The 12,133-nt window shown below is 36.8% G+C and overlaps 1 protein-coding gene across 6 annotated transcripts in view; it reads right to left on the bottom strand.

Annotated features, from left to right (window-relative positions):
* Positions 1 to 12,133, bottom strand: part of LOC133207010 (golgin subfamily B member 1-like) — a 44,156-nt gene that overhangs the window by 29,310 nt on the left and 2,713 nt on the right. For all 6 annotated transcript variants that reach the window (XR_009723925.1, XM_061343490.1, XM_061343495.1 and 3 more), the window contains 12 exons: positions 11,802 to 11,945; positions 10,587 to 10,733; positions 9,357 to 9,479; positions 8,593 to 8,760; positions 8,054 to 8,239; positions 6,474 to 6,596; positions 6,177 to 6,290; positions 4,028 to 4,349; positions 3,564 to 3,673; positions 3,104 to 3,221; positions 2,307 to 2,398; positions 1,238 to 1,388 (listed from right to left, as the gene is read on the bottom strand). Coding sequence is in view for 5 of the 6 variants with exons in the window: in XM_061343490.1 (XP_061199474.1) it covers positions 1,238 to 1,388; positions 2,307 to 2,398; positions 3,104 to 3,221; positions 3,564 to 3,673; positions 4,028 to 4,349; positions 6,177 to 6,290; positions 6,474 to 6,596; positions 8,054 to 8,239; positions 8,593 to 8,760; positions 9,357 to 9,479; positions 10,587 to 10,733; positions 11,802 to 11,945 (1,798 nt within the window). In the remaining variant the exon portion in view is untranslated. The remainder of the gene's footprint in view (positions 1 to 1,237; positions 1,389 to 2,306; positions 2,399 to 3,103; positions 3,222 to 3,563; positions 3,674 to 4,027; positions 4,350 to 6,176; positions 6,291 to 6,473; positions 6,597 to 8,053; positions 8,240 to 8,592; positions 8,761 to 9,356; positions 9,480 to 10,586; positions 10,734 to 11,801; positions 11,946 to 12,133) is intronic.

Raw genomic sequence — 12,133 nt, 5'->3', positions numbered from 1 at the left:
ATTACAAGTTGCCATTGCTGCAGGAACCTGCATGCACAAAACTGATGGGAAACTCTGTTCTCACTGGCTGACCAAATCGCAGTGTAGGGTAGGAGTGGAGGGGGAAGGGACGCTGAGTGCTCATCAGGTGCAACGGCAGGAAAAAAGAAACAGAAAGGTCATGCTTATCCCAGGGGAAAAAAAAAACCACAAAATCATACATGGACTGACACAGATGAAGTTCTACAACTGGTATCAAAATTGCATGTGGAGCTGCAGTTACTCCAGGTGAGGTAACAGGTTGTTTTAATGAAAGGAGTATTATTCTCTTTCCATTTCAAAGCATTACACATGTAAATCCCTCAAAAGGAGGAGATGCGATCCTTAAAGCATTTCTGTGCTTCCATGCTGAACTTCCAAATTGCTCATGTAAATCAACAGTGGTTCAATCTCAAATTAACTAAGTGGATTAATTATGATGGTAGGTTGTGTGCATTCAAATTTTCCATTAATTCCCACACAGTTAACTAAGAGTATAAAAATTACATTATAGTACTAGTTGGCACAGAAAAAGCAGTAAAAACTATCTGAAATTATCCAGACTTTTGTTAAGTTTTAATAGAAGCTGCTTCACTTTCTCATCGTTTTATTAATAATTTAGAAAACCATAAAACCTTGGATTACTTATTTTCTGTAGGCAATTTAATATCTTTAGCTCCAAACAACTATCAATGTTATTCAGGTGACCTATACAAGCGACACTTACTAACAGATTACTAAATACTCTAAGAAAGGTTTCTCATTAATTATGTCTAAAGGGAAACTCCATCTCAGGTACATTTTACTAAAGCACCACCTCTACTCATCAAATTCAAGCCAAGCCTATATGGTTCCCCACACCTTCATGGGTTGTTCTAAGCAGGCAGCTTCAGTATTTCAATGGTGAACTTTTTATCATTGACCGTGTGTATGCAGACAATAAGCTTTCACAGTAAGTTCAAGCAGTCTGACAAAGCAGCAACTCAGATGGCAAACAGAATGGGCACATCTACTAATCAAAATGATACCAAAAAGATGAATGTATGAAAAACATAGATCCAAGGAAACAGGAAAAAGGAGAAATTGCAAATTTAAGCAATTTCAGTCACTGTACAAGTCTTATGACTATAGAACTAAGGCGTGGGGGTTTGCTATCAATTCAGTCTGAACTACAGCACACACAAAAGATTGTAACTGTACTGTATATAAAACAATTCACCTTCTCTCTCCTCCTCAATCTGAGCCATTCTCAAGGCCATAGCAGATTTCTCTTCCCTGACTTGATCACGCGACTCCTCCGACTCTTGCACATTTTCTTGCCATTCCAAGAGCTGACTCTGCAGTTCATCCACACTCCCTGATTCACTGGCCTAAACAAGAGAAGTTGAGCACAAAAATGTATTTACCAAATCCCACTGCAAACGTAAATAACATTGAAGTTGGCAAACCATTCACAGCGAAAACAATCCATTACAATTCACTACTTCGCATAAAGATCTATGACAGCAATGACAATTGCTATTGTAGGTTATGTAAAAATCAATCTCAGCAATCTGTAAAATACCACATATTTTTAAACAAAAATGGCTTTTTAATCAAATTATTTTTATGGCACATTATAATCTTAGCAATATTTCAAAGTAAAGCAATATCCAATTGTCTTTATGAGGGATAACAAATCTCTATTAACTTTTTTCCCCTGTGAACAGAATAGAAATGATCCTGCATTCCCATCAAAATAAAAACCATGTTAAGATTTTGCCAAACAAAACTCCAACTTTTCCATAAAATTTGGAAAAACCCCATTCTTTTTTAAGCAAAATACAGTAACTGTTTCAAACTGGCCCTCTGCTAGGGCTGTACAAAACTACCACAATTAATATGTACTGTCAATCCATCTAAAGCCCCTTAAGCAATATTTTCTGAGTCTTCTCACTTTCTTCTCCAGACCTATACATCCATCAACAGGTTACAGCTATTATTTCCTTCTGAAAGCTATTCATATTGTACACAAAACAATGCTTTGATGATTTGTGTTACATGTAACTAAATAAATTGCTTAGAAAAAATGCAAATTAAGGTACATGGCAAAGCAAGCAGAAATCATTCATTTTAAGCAATTCAGAGCCTGTCACCTTGTTGTCCAACTGAACAGCTACTGACATAGACAATTCCATACACCACTAAATTCATTTTCAGCTCCAAAATCCAGCTCACACACTTCTCAATGTCTAATTAGCACTGTTTGAGTGAATCAGTAACTCATAGAAATCAATTTTAAAGTTAACCTGTGAAGCTGCCCTCTTTGTAACTTGGTCAAGATCAGCTTGCAGCTTCCTTTGCTGCTCTTCATAGACTTCCAGCTTAGTCAGCAATTCTTCTACAAAAAACACATCAGAAATTTGGTTCCTTAGCACACAAAAATAATAAAGAGATCAATAAAAAATGAAAATTCAGATGATAATTTGTTCGAATTAGATGACCTTTTAGGCTGCATTATGCATCTAGCCATGATATTGTCTTCTTGATTATTAAATATTGATGAGTACTTTAAAGCTAAGCTGCTAGCAATTTAGACTGGTGACCTCAAAATTCAACCACTTTCCATTTATAGAAAGGACATCAGAGAAAACGCAAGGTGAAACAAAAAAAATCTCTCTGTGCTCTACTTTAAACTGAGGTTTTAAGCAAAAATTCTCTCTCAAATCCTTACAAAAGAAAAGATAATTCACTTGTAACTCACTGCTCTCAGAAGTTTATTGTGTATACTCTGATAAATTTTCCAACTGTGTTTGGCCTCATTTTTCCTCCTAAGAAGATGCTTCTGCCACTTTTTGGAAAAGTTTACATCGATTCTGCCTAAGCCTAAATGTAACAAGAATTATGCACAGGCAGATTTAGAGAAGGAAAAACTGAGCTGTAACTCTGACTTAAAACACTCCAAGCTTTTGTTCAGAGTTGCATGAAGTTACTTCAGAATCTGTTTCAAAAAAAGATACACTTTGAAAATGAAAATTAGAAAGTTCATTTATTTTTGTCTCTTTACTTTTAATCATCTGCAAAAGAAAGATTCTTTCTTTTTTACCATTTTGAGTTCTGATTTCATGTAACGACTGCAGCTTTGTCTGGAGTTCTTCATTTTCCGTTTCTAATTCTGAGATACGATTGTTTAAGGCAGACACATCATTATTCTTTGATGAAAACTAAAAGAAAAGTGTTATGAGTTTTCAAATGCATCAAACACCAAAATCACAGCAAAGTCAACTAAAATAGCTGTGTTTCCAATATTTGAAATCCGCTAATCTCTAATAGATCTATTTCTGAATGCTGGTTTGAACCCCAGTTTATACTAATTTCTGTTGAAACTTCACCCTGTATCAACATTTTATGTCAATGTAATTTTCATACACTAATTTACATATAAAGATACTTCAAATAAATTATTTTAATACTCTATTTACTCCATATTTTACTTTTTTCAGTCAAATCTCCAAGTACAGTAGTTTAAAACAGCCATGGAGTATTAACCATAATGTTACCCATACATTTTTTAGTTCATCCTCCAGTTGTTTGATTTTTGATTTAGACCAAGCCTTCATTTTCAGAAACTTTGCTTCAGATTTGCTGGCCTCTTCTGCTTTCAATTTCACTTGTGCTAAGAAACAAGATGGAAAAGAATTATTTAAACCATAAAAAGGTTATTAATACAAGGACCTACATTTAGTTTAACAACTGGAAGTTATACAGTTTATGAGACAATTACATTTACAGAAAAACATAACAATAAAAAATGCAGTGAGAAATGTATAGTTCATGTGATTATCTCAGTGTTCCTATAACCCTCAAGATTATAGTATTTGACCAGAGATACCTCTTAATTAGTGTGGCAATATCTCTTCCACTAAATTTAATGTAGCCCTACTTGCAAGAGGTATAAAATTGGCAAACAGCATGTAACAGTTGGGTGCAAAGAAACCCTTCATATGCAATAACTGTTCAAATAGGATACCTTCTAAGTCTTTCATCTTCTCTTGGGTTATAGACTCCAGATCGCCAATTTCTTTTGACTTCGTTTGTCCACTACCACTTAACTCCTCCACTTGTTTCTTCAGCTGAAACAGGGCTTGATCCTTCTCCTGCAGCTCAGTTTCATGTTTCTCTTGAATTTCATGCAGTTCAGCATTATATTTCTCCTTAACTTTTGACATTTCAAGCTCATGTTTCTCCATCATGTCTTTTAACTGGGCTCTCATTACGTGTTTCTCAGCATCCAGTTTAGACTGAAGGTTTTCTTTTTCAGACAGAAGACGTTTCATGTTTTCATTAATCTCCTGGAAAAATAAAAAAAAAAGGAAGAAAAACAAAAAACACTTTTATATTGTAACAGAAATATATTTAGTATCCCTGTCAAATATTGTATCTGTATTGCTACAATACGATCATACATACACAGACTATAATAAGAAATCAGGGCTACTGCTGGTAATCTGGCTCTACTACAAAAGTTCTACTACTCAGCTCTGACTTTCCAAGACTGAAGTGGGGACTTCAGCAAAATGGCAGCACTGAGAGCAAACTACATGCAATCACTCCAACAGATGAAAATGGAATGAAAAAAGGAGTTTTGTTTCTACAGAATATTTAAAAAAATCCCCAAACAAACCCCAAAGCAGATCTGTAACAGTGAACTCAAAAGATGCTCACCACAGGGTGACCCAGGTATTGTCACCTACATCCATTAAAGCTGGCAAAATGATCTAGTTCTCCTTTACAATATTTTGGTGCTAACTAGTTTTCTATTAGTGTTTATTCTACTTTTAGTGTCTTTAGATCAGTTATTTTAACACATAAAGAGGCAGAAAAGATCACTGTAGGAAAAGAGCAGGCCACTCACATTACTCCCGCTGTTCAAAAGACTACTTTCATGATACATAAAGCTGGGACTATAAACTGTTCAAGTAGAGAAGCTGTGCAGAACAGCAGAGCGAACGTTTCCAAAATATGGTTAAAACTGCTTGGGAAGTTGAAAATCTGGTGGAAATAGCTAAAATGTTGGACCTGGCTCCCCAGACAGGCTATAACATGCCTGTTCCAGCAAAGTCTCTAGATACTTATCTTGGTGACCACAAAGTCCTTTTTCTATACTGTTGAACTGGAGCAGCTGCACTCAAAGGCTATAATCAGGGGTCACGTTAGATACTAAAACACAAAGAATTTTGTTAGCTGTTGCTTTTGCCATTAGTAGAAATACAGCAAAAGGAAAGACACACAGGCAGCAAAACACTCTTTGGGAGGGAGAAAATGAAACCTCACTTTTGGGGCTGCTGCAGTCTCTAGAGAACCCGAAAGCGTTTGAGAGTAAAAGTCTTCCCTACATGGCAAGTTCCCAAAATTAATCAAGACAAACTTGGATGAGAGTTTACAGTTTCATATTTTATGGGCTTTACTTCTCCTTTACACTGATTTTCTAACTGGAATTCATATCTGCTTGCACAACTATGGTTGTTATTAGCACATGCCAAGGCCTCCAAAGAGCTGCCTGAATATTTTATGCAAAACTATCTTTTGTGCAAAACCAAACAGCTTTGTGAACTTGTAATTGACCTGATCAGTTTTGTTTTGCACTTGTACTATTGAGACCCCACTTGGAGTACTGTGTATCGTTCTGGTGTCCCCAGCATAAGAAGGGCATGGAACTATTGAAGCGAGATCAGGGGAGGCCATGAGGATGATAAGCGGGGTAGAGCACTGCCATACAGACATAGGCTGAGAAAATCGGAGCTGTTCAGCCTGGAGAAGAGAAGGCTCTGGGGAGACCTCACAGCAGCTTCCAGTATCTGAAAGGGGCTACAAGGATGACAGAGAGGGACTCTTCAGCAGGGGCTGGAGTGTTAGGACAAGGACGAATGGGTTTAAACTGACATTAGATATAAAGAAGAAATTCTCAGTTGCAAGAGTGGTGAGGCACTGGCTCCAGCTGCCAAAGGAAGTTGTGAGTGCGCCATCCCTGGCAGTGTTCAAGGCCAGGTCTGGCAGGGCTTGGAGCAACCTGGTCTAGTGGAAGCTGTCCCTGCCTGGGGCAGGGGGGTTGGAATTAGATTACCTTATGGTCCTTCCCAATCCAAACCATTCTGTGATTTTATGATTCTATTTCTTACTTTCAATTGCTGGTCCTTGGCATCCAATTCTTTCTGCAAGACATCTATCACCTGTGTCCTTCCCAGCATGACTTCTTCCTTTTCATGGAGCTTCTGTTTCAAGGCCTTTAGTAGCTAGCAAAACAATATAAAGCCAAACAATCAATGAAGGAGTTAAAACTTTCAAAGGAAAAAGACTTACCTTTATTTTCCCAAGCAGAGATCAGAACTGTGCTGCAGAGGTTAGTAATTACATGATTTCAAATTGCCACGTATAACTAAATCAAGGCAAGCTATTGAGTTTCCAAAGCAACATACCTGTTCTAGGTCAGCACTTGCGTCAGATTTAGCAGCCAATTTAAAGAGCTCCTGCTCATGCTTTTCCCTCTGTGCCTGCAGTTCCTTTTCCTTTTCCTGGATAATATATTGACACACACGTACCTAAAAAAACCAGAGAAAGTAAATATGGAAACAGTCTATAGTAAAGTACGCTGAACTGTCTAACTAAAGGTACAGCAAGATAATGCATTCTATTTTAAGTCTGAATTTTGCTTCTAGTTAACTGCAAATATACTGATCTGTCATGATTACTGATGTCAGTGGTGCATGCAGATAAACCTCCCCCTTACAGAAAACTTGTCTCAATTCCACAATAATACACTTTAAATGAGAAGCATGGTACCATTCATTTTTCTTTAATGTCACAGATCTCCACCTTTCTTTTTTGGATGCCACTGTCCTCAGACTTCTAATTTCTAAAAGATTACAATGATGATGTTTATTTCTAGCAAGTTTCTATTGACTAAGGCCAAACAGCAGTTTCGAAACCTTGCTGTCTCCTTTTCAAAACCTGTATTCTACTTCCAACATGTCTGTATCTTAAAACTTTTAGGAGAACTGTATATAACTTTTGGAATCTCACTAATGACATTTTGAATAAGTTCACATAAATTCCTAACCAGATTTATATCAGAAGGATGAAACTGCGCTCGTGAAATGGCTTTTACAGTGTCAGCTGTTTTTCTTTTTTTCTCTTTCCTGTATTAAAACTTATTTCCTGTGTGCTGCCGAACAGGTGTGGTCATGTTCAGCATCAGAAGTAGGTTTTTTGTTATCGATGAATAAACTCAGACATCAAATGATGTGGGGCATACTGAGGCGAGTAGTTTCATATGTGGTAGAACTCAAATACTAAGGGGTCATGTATATCACATTAAAATCCAAGATTTAGCTTCCAAGACAGCTGGAAGAGCTGGTAACACAAAGGTAAGGATAACATGCTCCCTAGTTCCACCTTTTAACTATTATTTAATAAGTCATTGTTTGTCTTGCCCTATCAATCAGCTGCTAACTTCCAGAGAAAGTTTCCCATTAAGTATACCAGACTTCTTCAGCTCTTTCTCCACCATGAGGAAAACAATTTTTTTCCCATGATCTCATATCAAGAAGTGTGCCAGACAGCTCTCAGCACCAAGTGAAATCCATCTGTCAAACAACCATTTGTGCCAAGAATGGCTCCAATAATCCAAAACCACTACCAGCCACTGCATGTGTGCATTTTTGCACCTTGAGATATGAGAAAGAGATGTTTGGAGGTTGTTCAACTGGAATTCTGCACAACCCACTTCACTCTGGTACACGCTAGGTTCCTCCATGTCCAAACACCATCCACATCCTTAATTTCCTTTCTTGCACAAAACTTTTAAGTTGGATTATCATTAGCACAAACTATCTGCTGCTCATTATTCTCATTTCATCTGAACATCATATCGATCTTCACTCAAAAATCATCCAAAATTAAAAATGGCATTTCTTAACTACTGAGCTAGAAACATTACAGCCGAGATACTACTTCTTCCACCAAAGAATGTAAATGTTTTTACAGTGCATTTACTTACATTATTCATATACGAGGCTTCTTTTCCCAGGAAAAGCTCTCTTTCTTTGCTCTGCATATTTTTAAGACTCTCAATCTGTTCCTGGAACAGGCTACATTTTTCTTCACTGTCTCCAACCTTCTTGGTAAGGTTCTGAACTAGAATCTGCATGCTTTGTAGTGATGACTCTTTAATAGCCAGCTGATTCTTTAGAATGCAAATCAAAAGACCATTAGAAGAATGGACCCAGAAAAAAAGATATAGAAGCTCTTCCCTCAGTTAAAGCTACAGTAAACTTAAAATCAAGTTTGGTTTTACTTTGAAAGAGCTTTGTCAGCAGATTCCACATTTAATACTAACATGTATAAATGGTACTGACAGAAGTAGTAAATAAATATATGTATATAGACATAAATGAAAATAATCAGTAAAGAATTTTTATTCACATGAATAACTGTACAAGACTTGTGCTTCAGAGAAGAATCCACTGTATAGCAGATCAGAATTCATTGATTCCTTGAAACATCTATGGAGATCTAGTATTTGAGCTGCTAATATACCTTCAATTCTTCACTGGGAAAGAGAATTTCATTGGTAACACCACTTGATCCACACGCTGTCTGTAAATCAATGATATAAGCATCTCTTTCAGCTAACTTCTTTTCCTTCTGTGCCAGCATGGCATCCATTTCAGCCCCACGACAGCGCTGTGCCTCCAGCTCAAGACTCTGAAAATGAAAACGAGAACAGTTTGCGCTATTTCCTTATTGCCTCTATTAGGGTACTGAAAAAATGATAATCAAATTTGGAACCTGGTTCAATTTTAAGTGGAATCTTTAATTATTGGACCATTTCTCTGAAATTCTGCAGCATTCACATTCCTGCCACTTCCCACAGCAAACAGCCATATGTCCACAAAACACATCACTGCAGAGAACAGCTACAAACCTTCACATGAAATCATCCCTTGCCTACATTTCTTCCTGTTATAACTTACTATTGCAACAAGAACTGAAGCAGAACAGCATAAATATAACACTAACCCACAATGTTTGCATTTGTGTTTCCTATTCTATTCATTTTCCTATGATTACAAAAGCATGCTTGAGGATTCACTACTCACTGAAGATGCAGTGACAGAATTCTCACTGCCTTTGCTCAGGCAGCTTGCAGTGTATAAACATCTCTGTCTACTCAACAGAAAACTCAAGGTTATCTGTTTAGTAACTTAATACAGAATTAAATATTTAAACAAATATATTGCAATATAATCCTATAGCACAGCTGTGAAAAGCCACACACTTAGCATCACCAAAAACACCACCTTTTTTTGTAGCTCCTCATTTTTCTGTGTGATCTGGGATTCTAGTTCTTCAATTCTCCTTCTCAGTACTAGTACCTTCCCCCGATTTGCTGCTGCATTTTCCGGGTCACCATCTTTTGACACCTGCAAAACCAGGGAGTTTTGTATTCCATAAGTCATAAGTACATAACACCTGACTTCTGTACCTCTACCTATTCAGAAAATACTAGTGAGAATAAGTGTACTTTACTCATGGTTTGTGTTTCAGTTCTCCTACATATTACATATTCTATGTAGAAGTGATGTATCAGGAATGAAATTTGTATCAAACTTGTAAAAACCTTTGTATTTCAATTATCAATGATAGTTATTGCTGCAAAGTGGCCTGGGACATGCAAAAATGGCTTTTATGTCCTCTACCAAATTATAATCTGTATAACCTGCTAAGTGTAGTCCATACAACTCAGAGAGAAAAAAAGGATTATTTGGGGGAACAAAGGAGAAATTAAACTGTTCCTAGGCACAGAGCTTCTAATCAGAGTTTTGGTAGGTATAACTACTGGGTTACAGAAAATATTTGCCATTACAAAAGAAATCAAGTACAGTTGCTAAAAGCATGCTTTATTAGCAAAGTAACATAAATAACTACCTCCAGTGTCTCTTTTGAGTACACTTGAAGACTTCAAACTGATCTGTTTCTGTTCCCTTTCAACACACCTTTAAAAGAACAAACCCCCTAGAAATATTAAAGCCTCACTGAAGTTATTTTAGAGGCTGTATGTAGTTAAAACATGCCATGTTAAAGAAATACAAGTCTACTCATACAACTGCACTACAACAAAACACTGGTCATTTAAATGAGACCTTCCAACAAACATTTTGCTATGAAGGACACTTTTGTATTTCCATTTTTGTCTTGGACATTACAGTAACAAGATACACTTTGTTTTCATTTTTTCCCACAAACTTATCTTCCTGATTCACATGAGTTAAGATTTTGAGGTGCCACCAAGACGAAGGTTATTTTACTAAAACAATTTGAAAGGAATGTACAGTTTTCTAAATTTCTACAGAAAGATAAAAGAGTGAAACAGAAATACACAGATGGACTGACAGCACCCACAAAGTCAGCCCTGAGCCTAACCTGACTCAGCTCAAAATCTGAACTTTTGTCCCACATGCGAGTCCAGCACACAAAACTGTCTGCAGCCTTACCTAACTATGTCTGCTTTAAAACATAAGGACACTTACCTTCTTTTGTTCTGCTTTTGCCTCAGAGCCTCCTGATACTGCTAACTGTTTCTTAAGTTCTTCCAACTGTGAAGTTAACGACGCAACCTTGGCTTTGTTTTGCAGTTTTAACTTGGAAAGTTTGGCATCAGCAGATTCCTTCTCCTCCTACAAATATCAAAGTCATGAAGGACTAAATTATTTACATGAACAACTGCATCCTTCAACTCTTTCGTTAAGAGAGAGACCTAAAGTCTAAAAGCTCTTTCCCCTGAAGAGACATTCTCATGTCACATGCAACAGGTCTGCATATATGAAACAACCCTCCTTTCACTATTTAAGCTTTCTGCACATGGTTATTATTATTGTGTGGGATCCAGAACATTATAATGTCAGAAAACATCCTATTTTTTTACAGCAATACAAATTCAGGGCTTGATTTTTTAACAAGAACAATTAATTCATAATATTATAAAAGCATATTTGATTTTGTTTGAAGAGTAAACTTAATTTACAATGAGTTTTAGAAAAGTCTGTATTTTAACACTTTGCTGTTTGTGCCCACAGAAGATGTTTTTTAAAAGTGTAAAACTAAGTCTCCTGCAGGAACAGACCCACCTTATAACTGTTTAAAGAACAACAGAGTAAAGAATAACAAACCCTCAAAAGTCTTCAGGATATTAAATATGAACTCTTTCTAGTTTCATCCTTCCTAATGCACATCAAAAGCAGAGGATAATACATAATAGCATGAATAGCAAGATCACTATATGACAAAATAGATACATATTGTGGAAGAATAAATAAGAAATTACCTACAGAAATCCAGTTTTAGGTAAGTTGGCATCTCACTAAATGCCCAGTAATGATTTAGACAGTGGGTTTCCCCTTATTTAGCTAAAATGACCATACACCTCTAGCTCTCGGAAAGTCAGCCTATCCCTTGCAATGATTAAGTCCATCTGTTCATGCAAGGAACACACATTGTAATATAATACCCAAATGCAGTTACAGTTTTGAAACAGAAGACACACTGGCAAAAAGCAGTGACGTTCAGGAACCAAAGCAGCTAACTGTGACTAATTTGTCACAGTTGTGTTCCTAGAGTTGTGCTCCTTGCGTTCCTAGAGTTGTCATAACTGACTAAAAGCTTGTCTCTATGAAAACAGCTCATGATAAACAGGAACAAAGGGGTTTTGTAAACAGTATATTTTGGCAACAATACATGCAGGGTACCTTTAACTGAAGATCTTTATTTCGAAGCTCAGCATCCTTCTCCCTGACAAGCTCCTTTAGCTGTGTTACCAGCTGTTCAGTACTTGTCAGCTGGTCAGTCAAATCCGTCACTGACATGCTTTCTGCATCTTGTGAGCCTGCAGCCTGCAGACATCAAGTACAGTTTGAGCAAACAAAATGGTGCAGACAACACTGGTCCTGAAAAAAGTCTGCTGGGGTTGCTTTGGGGGTTTTTAAACATTCAGTAAACATTATTAGAGTGCAAGACCAAAACTTACATGTACTATATGAGCATACACCAACTTTAGCAAGTTTGACAGACATAAGCTTAT

The sequence above is a fragment of the Neopsephotus bourkii genome, unplaced genomic scaffold (assembly GCF_033783945.1).
Source record: "Neopsephotus bourkii isolate Nb327-2 ecotype Australia unplaced genomic scaffold, CSIRO-AGI_Nbou_v1 NB_1825, whole genome shotgun sequence".
Classification (NCBI taxonomy): domain Eukaryota; kingdom Metazoa; phylum Chordata; class Aves; order Psittaciformes; family Psittacidae; genus Neopsephotus; species Neopsephotus bourkii.
Note: the sequence above shows the minus strand (reverse complement) of the source record. Positions and strands in the feature narration are given on the sequence as shown.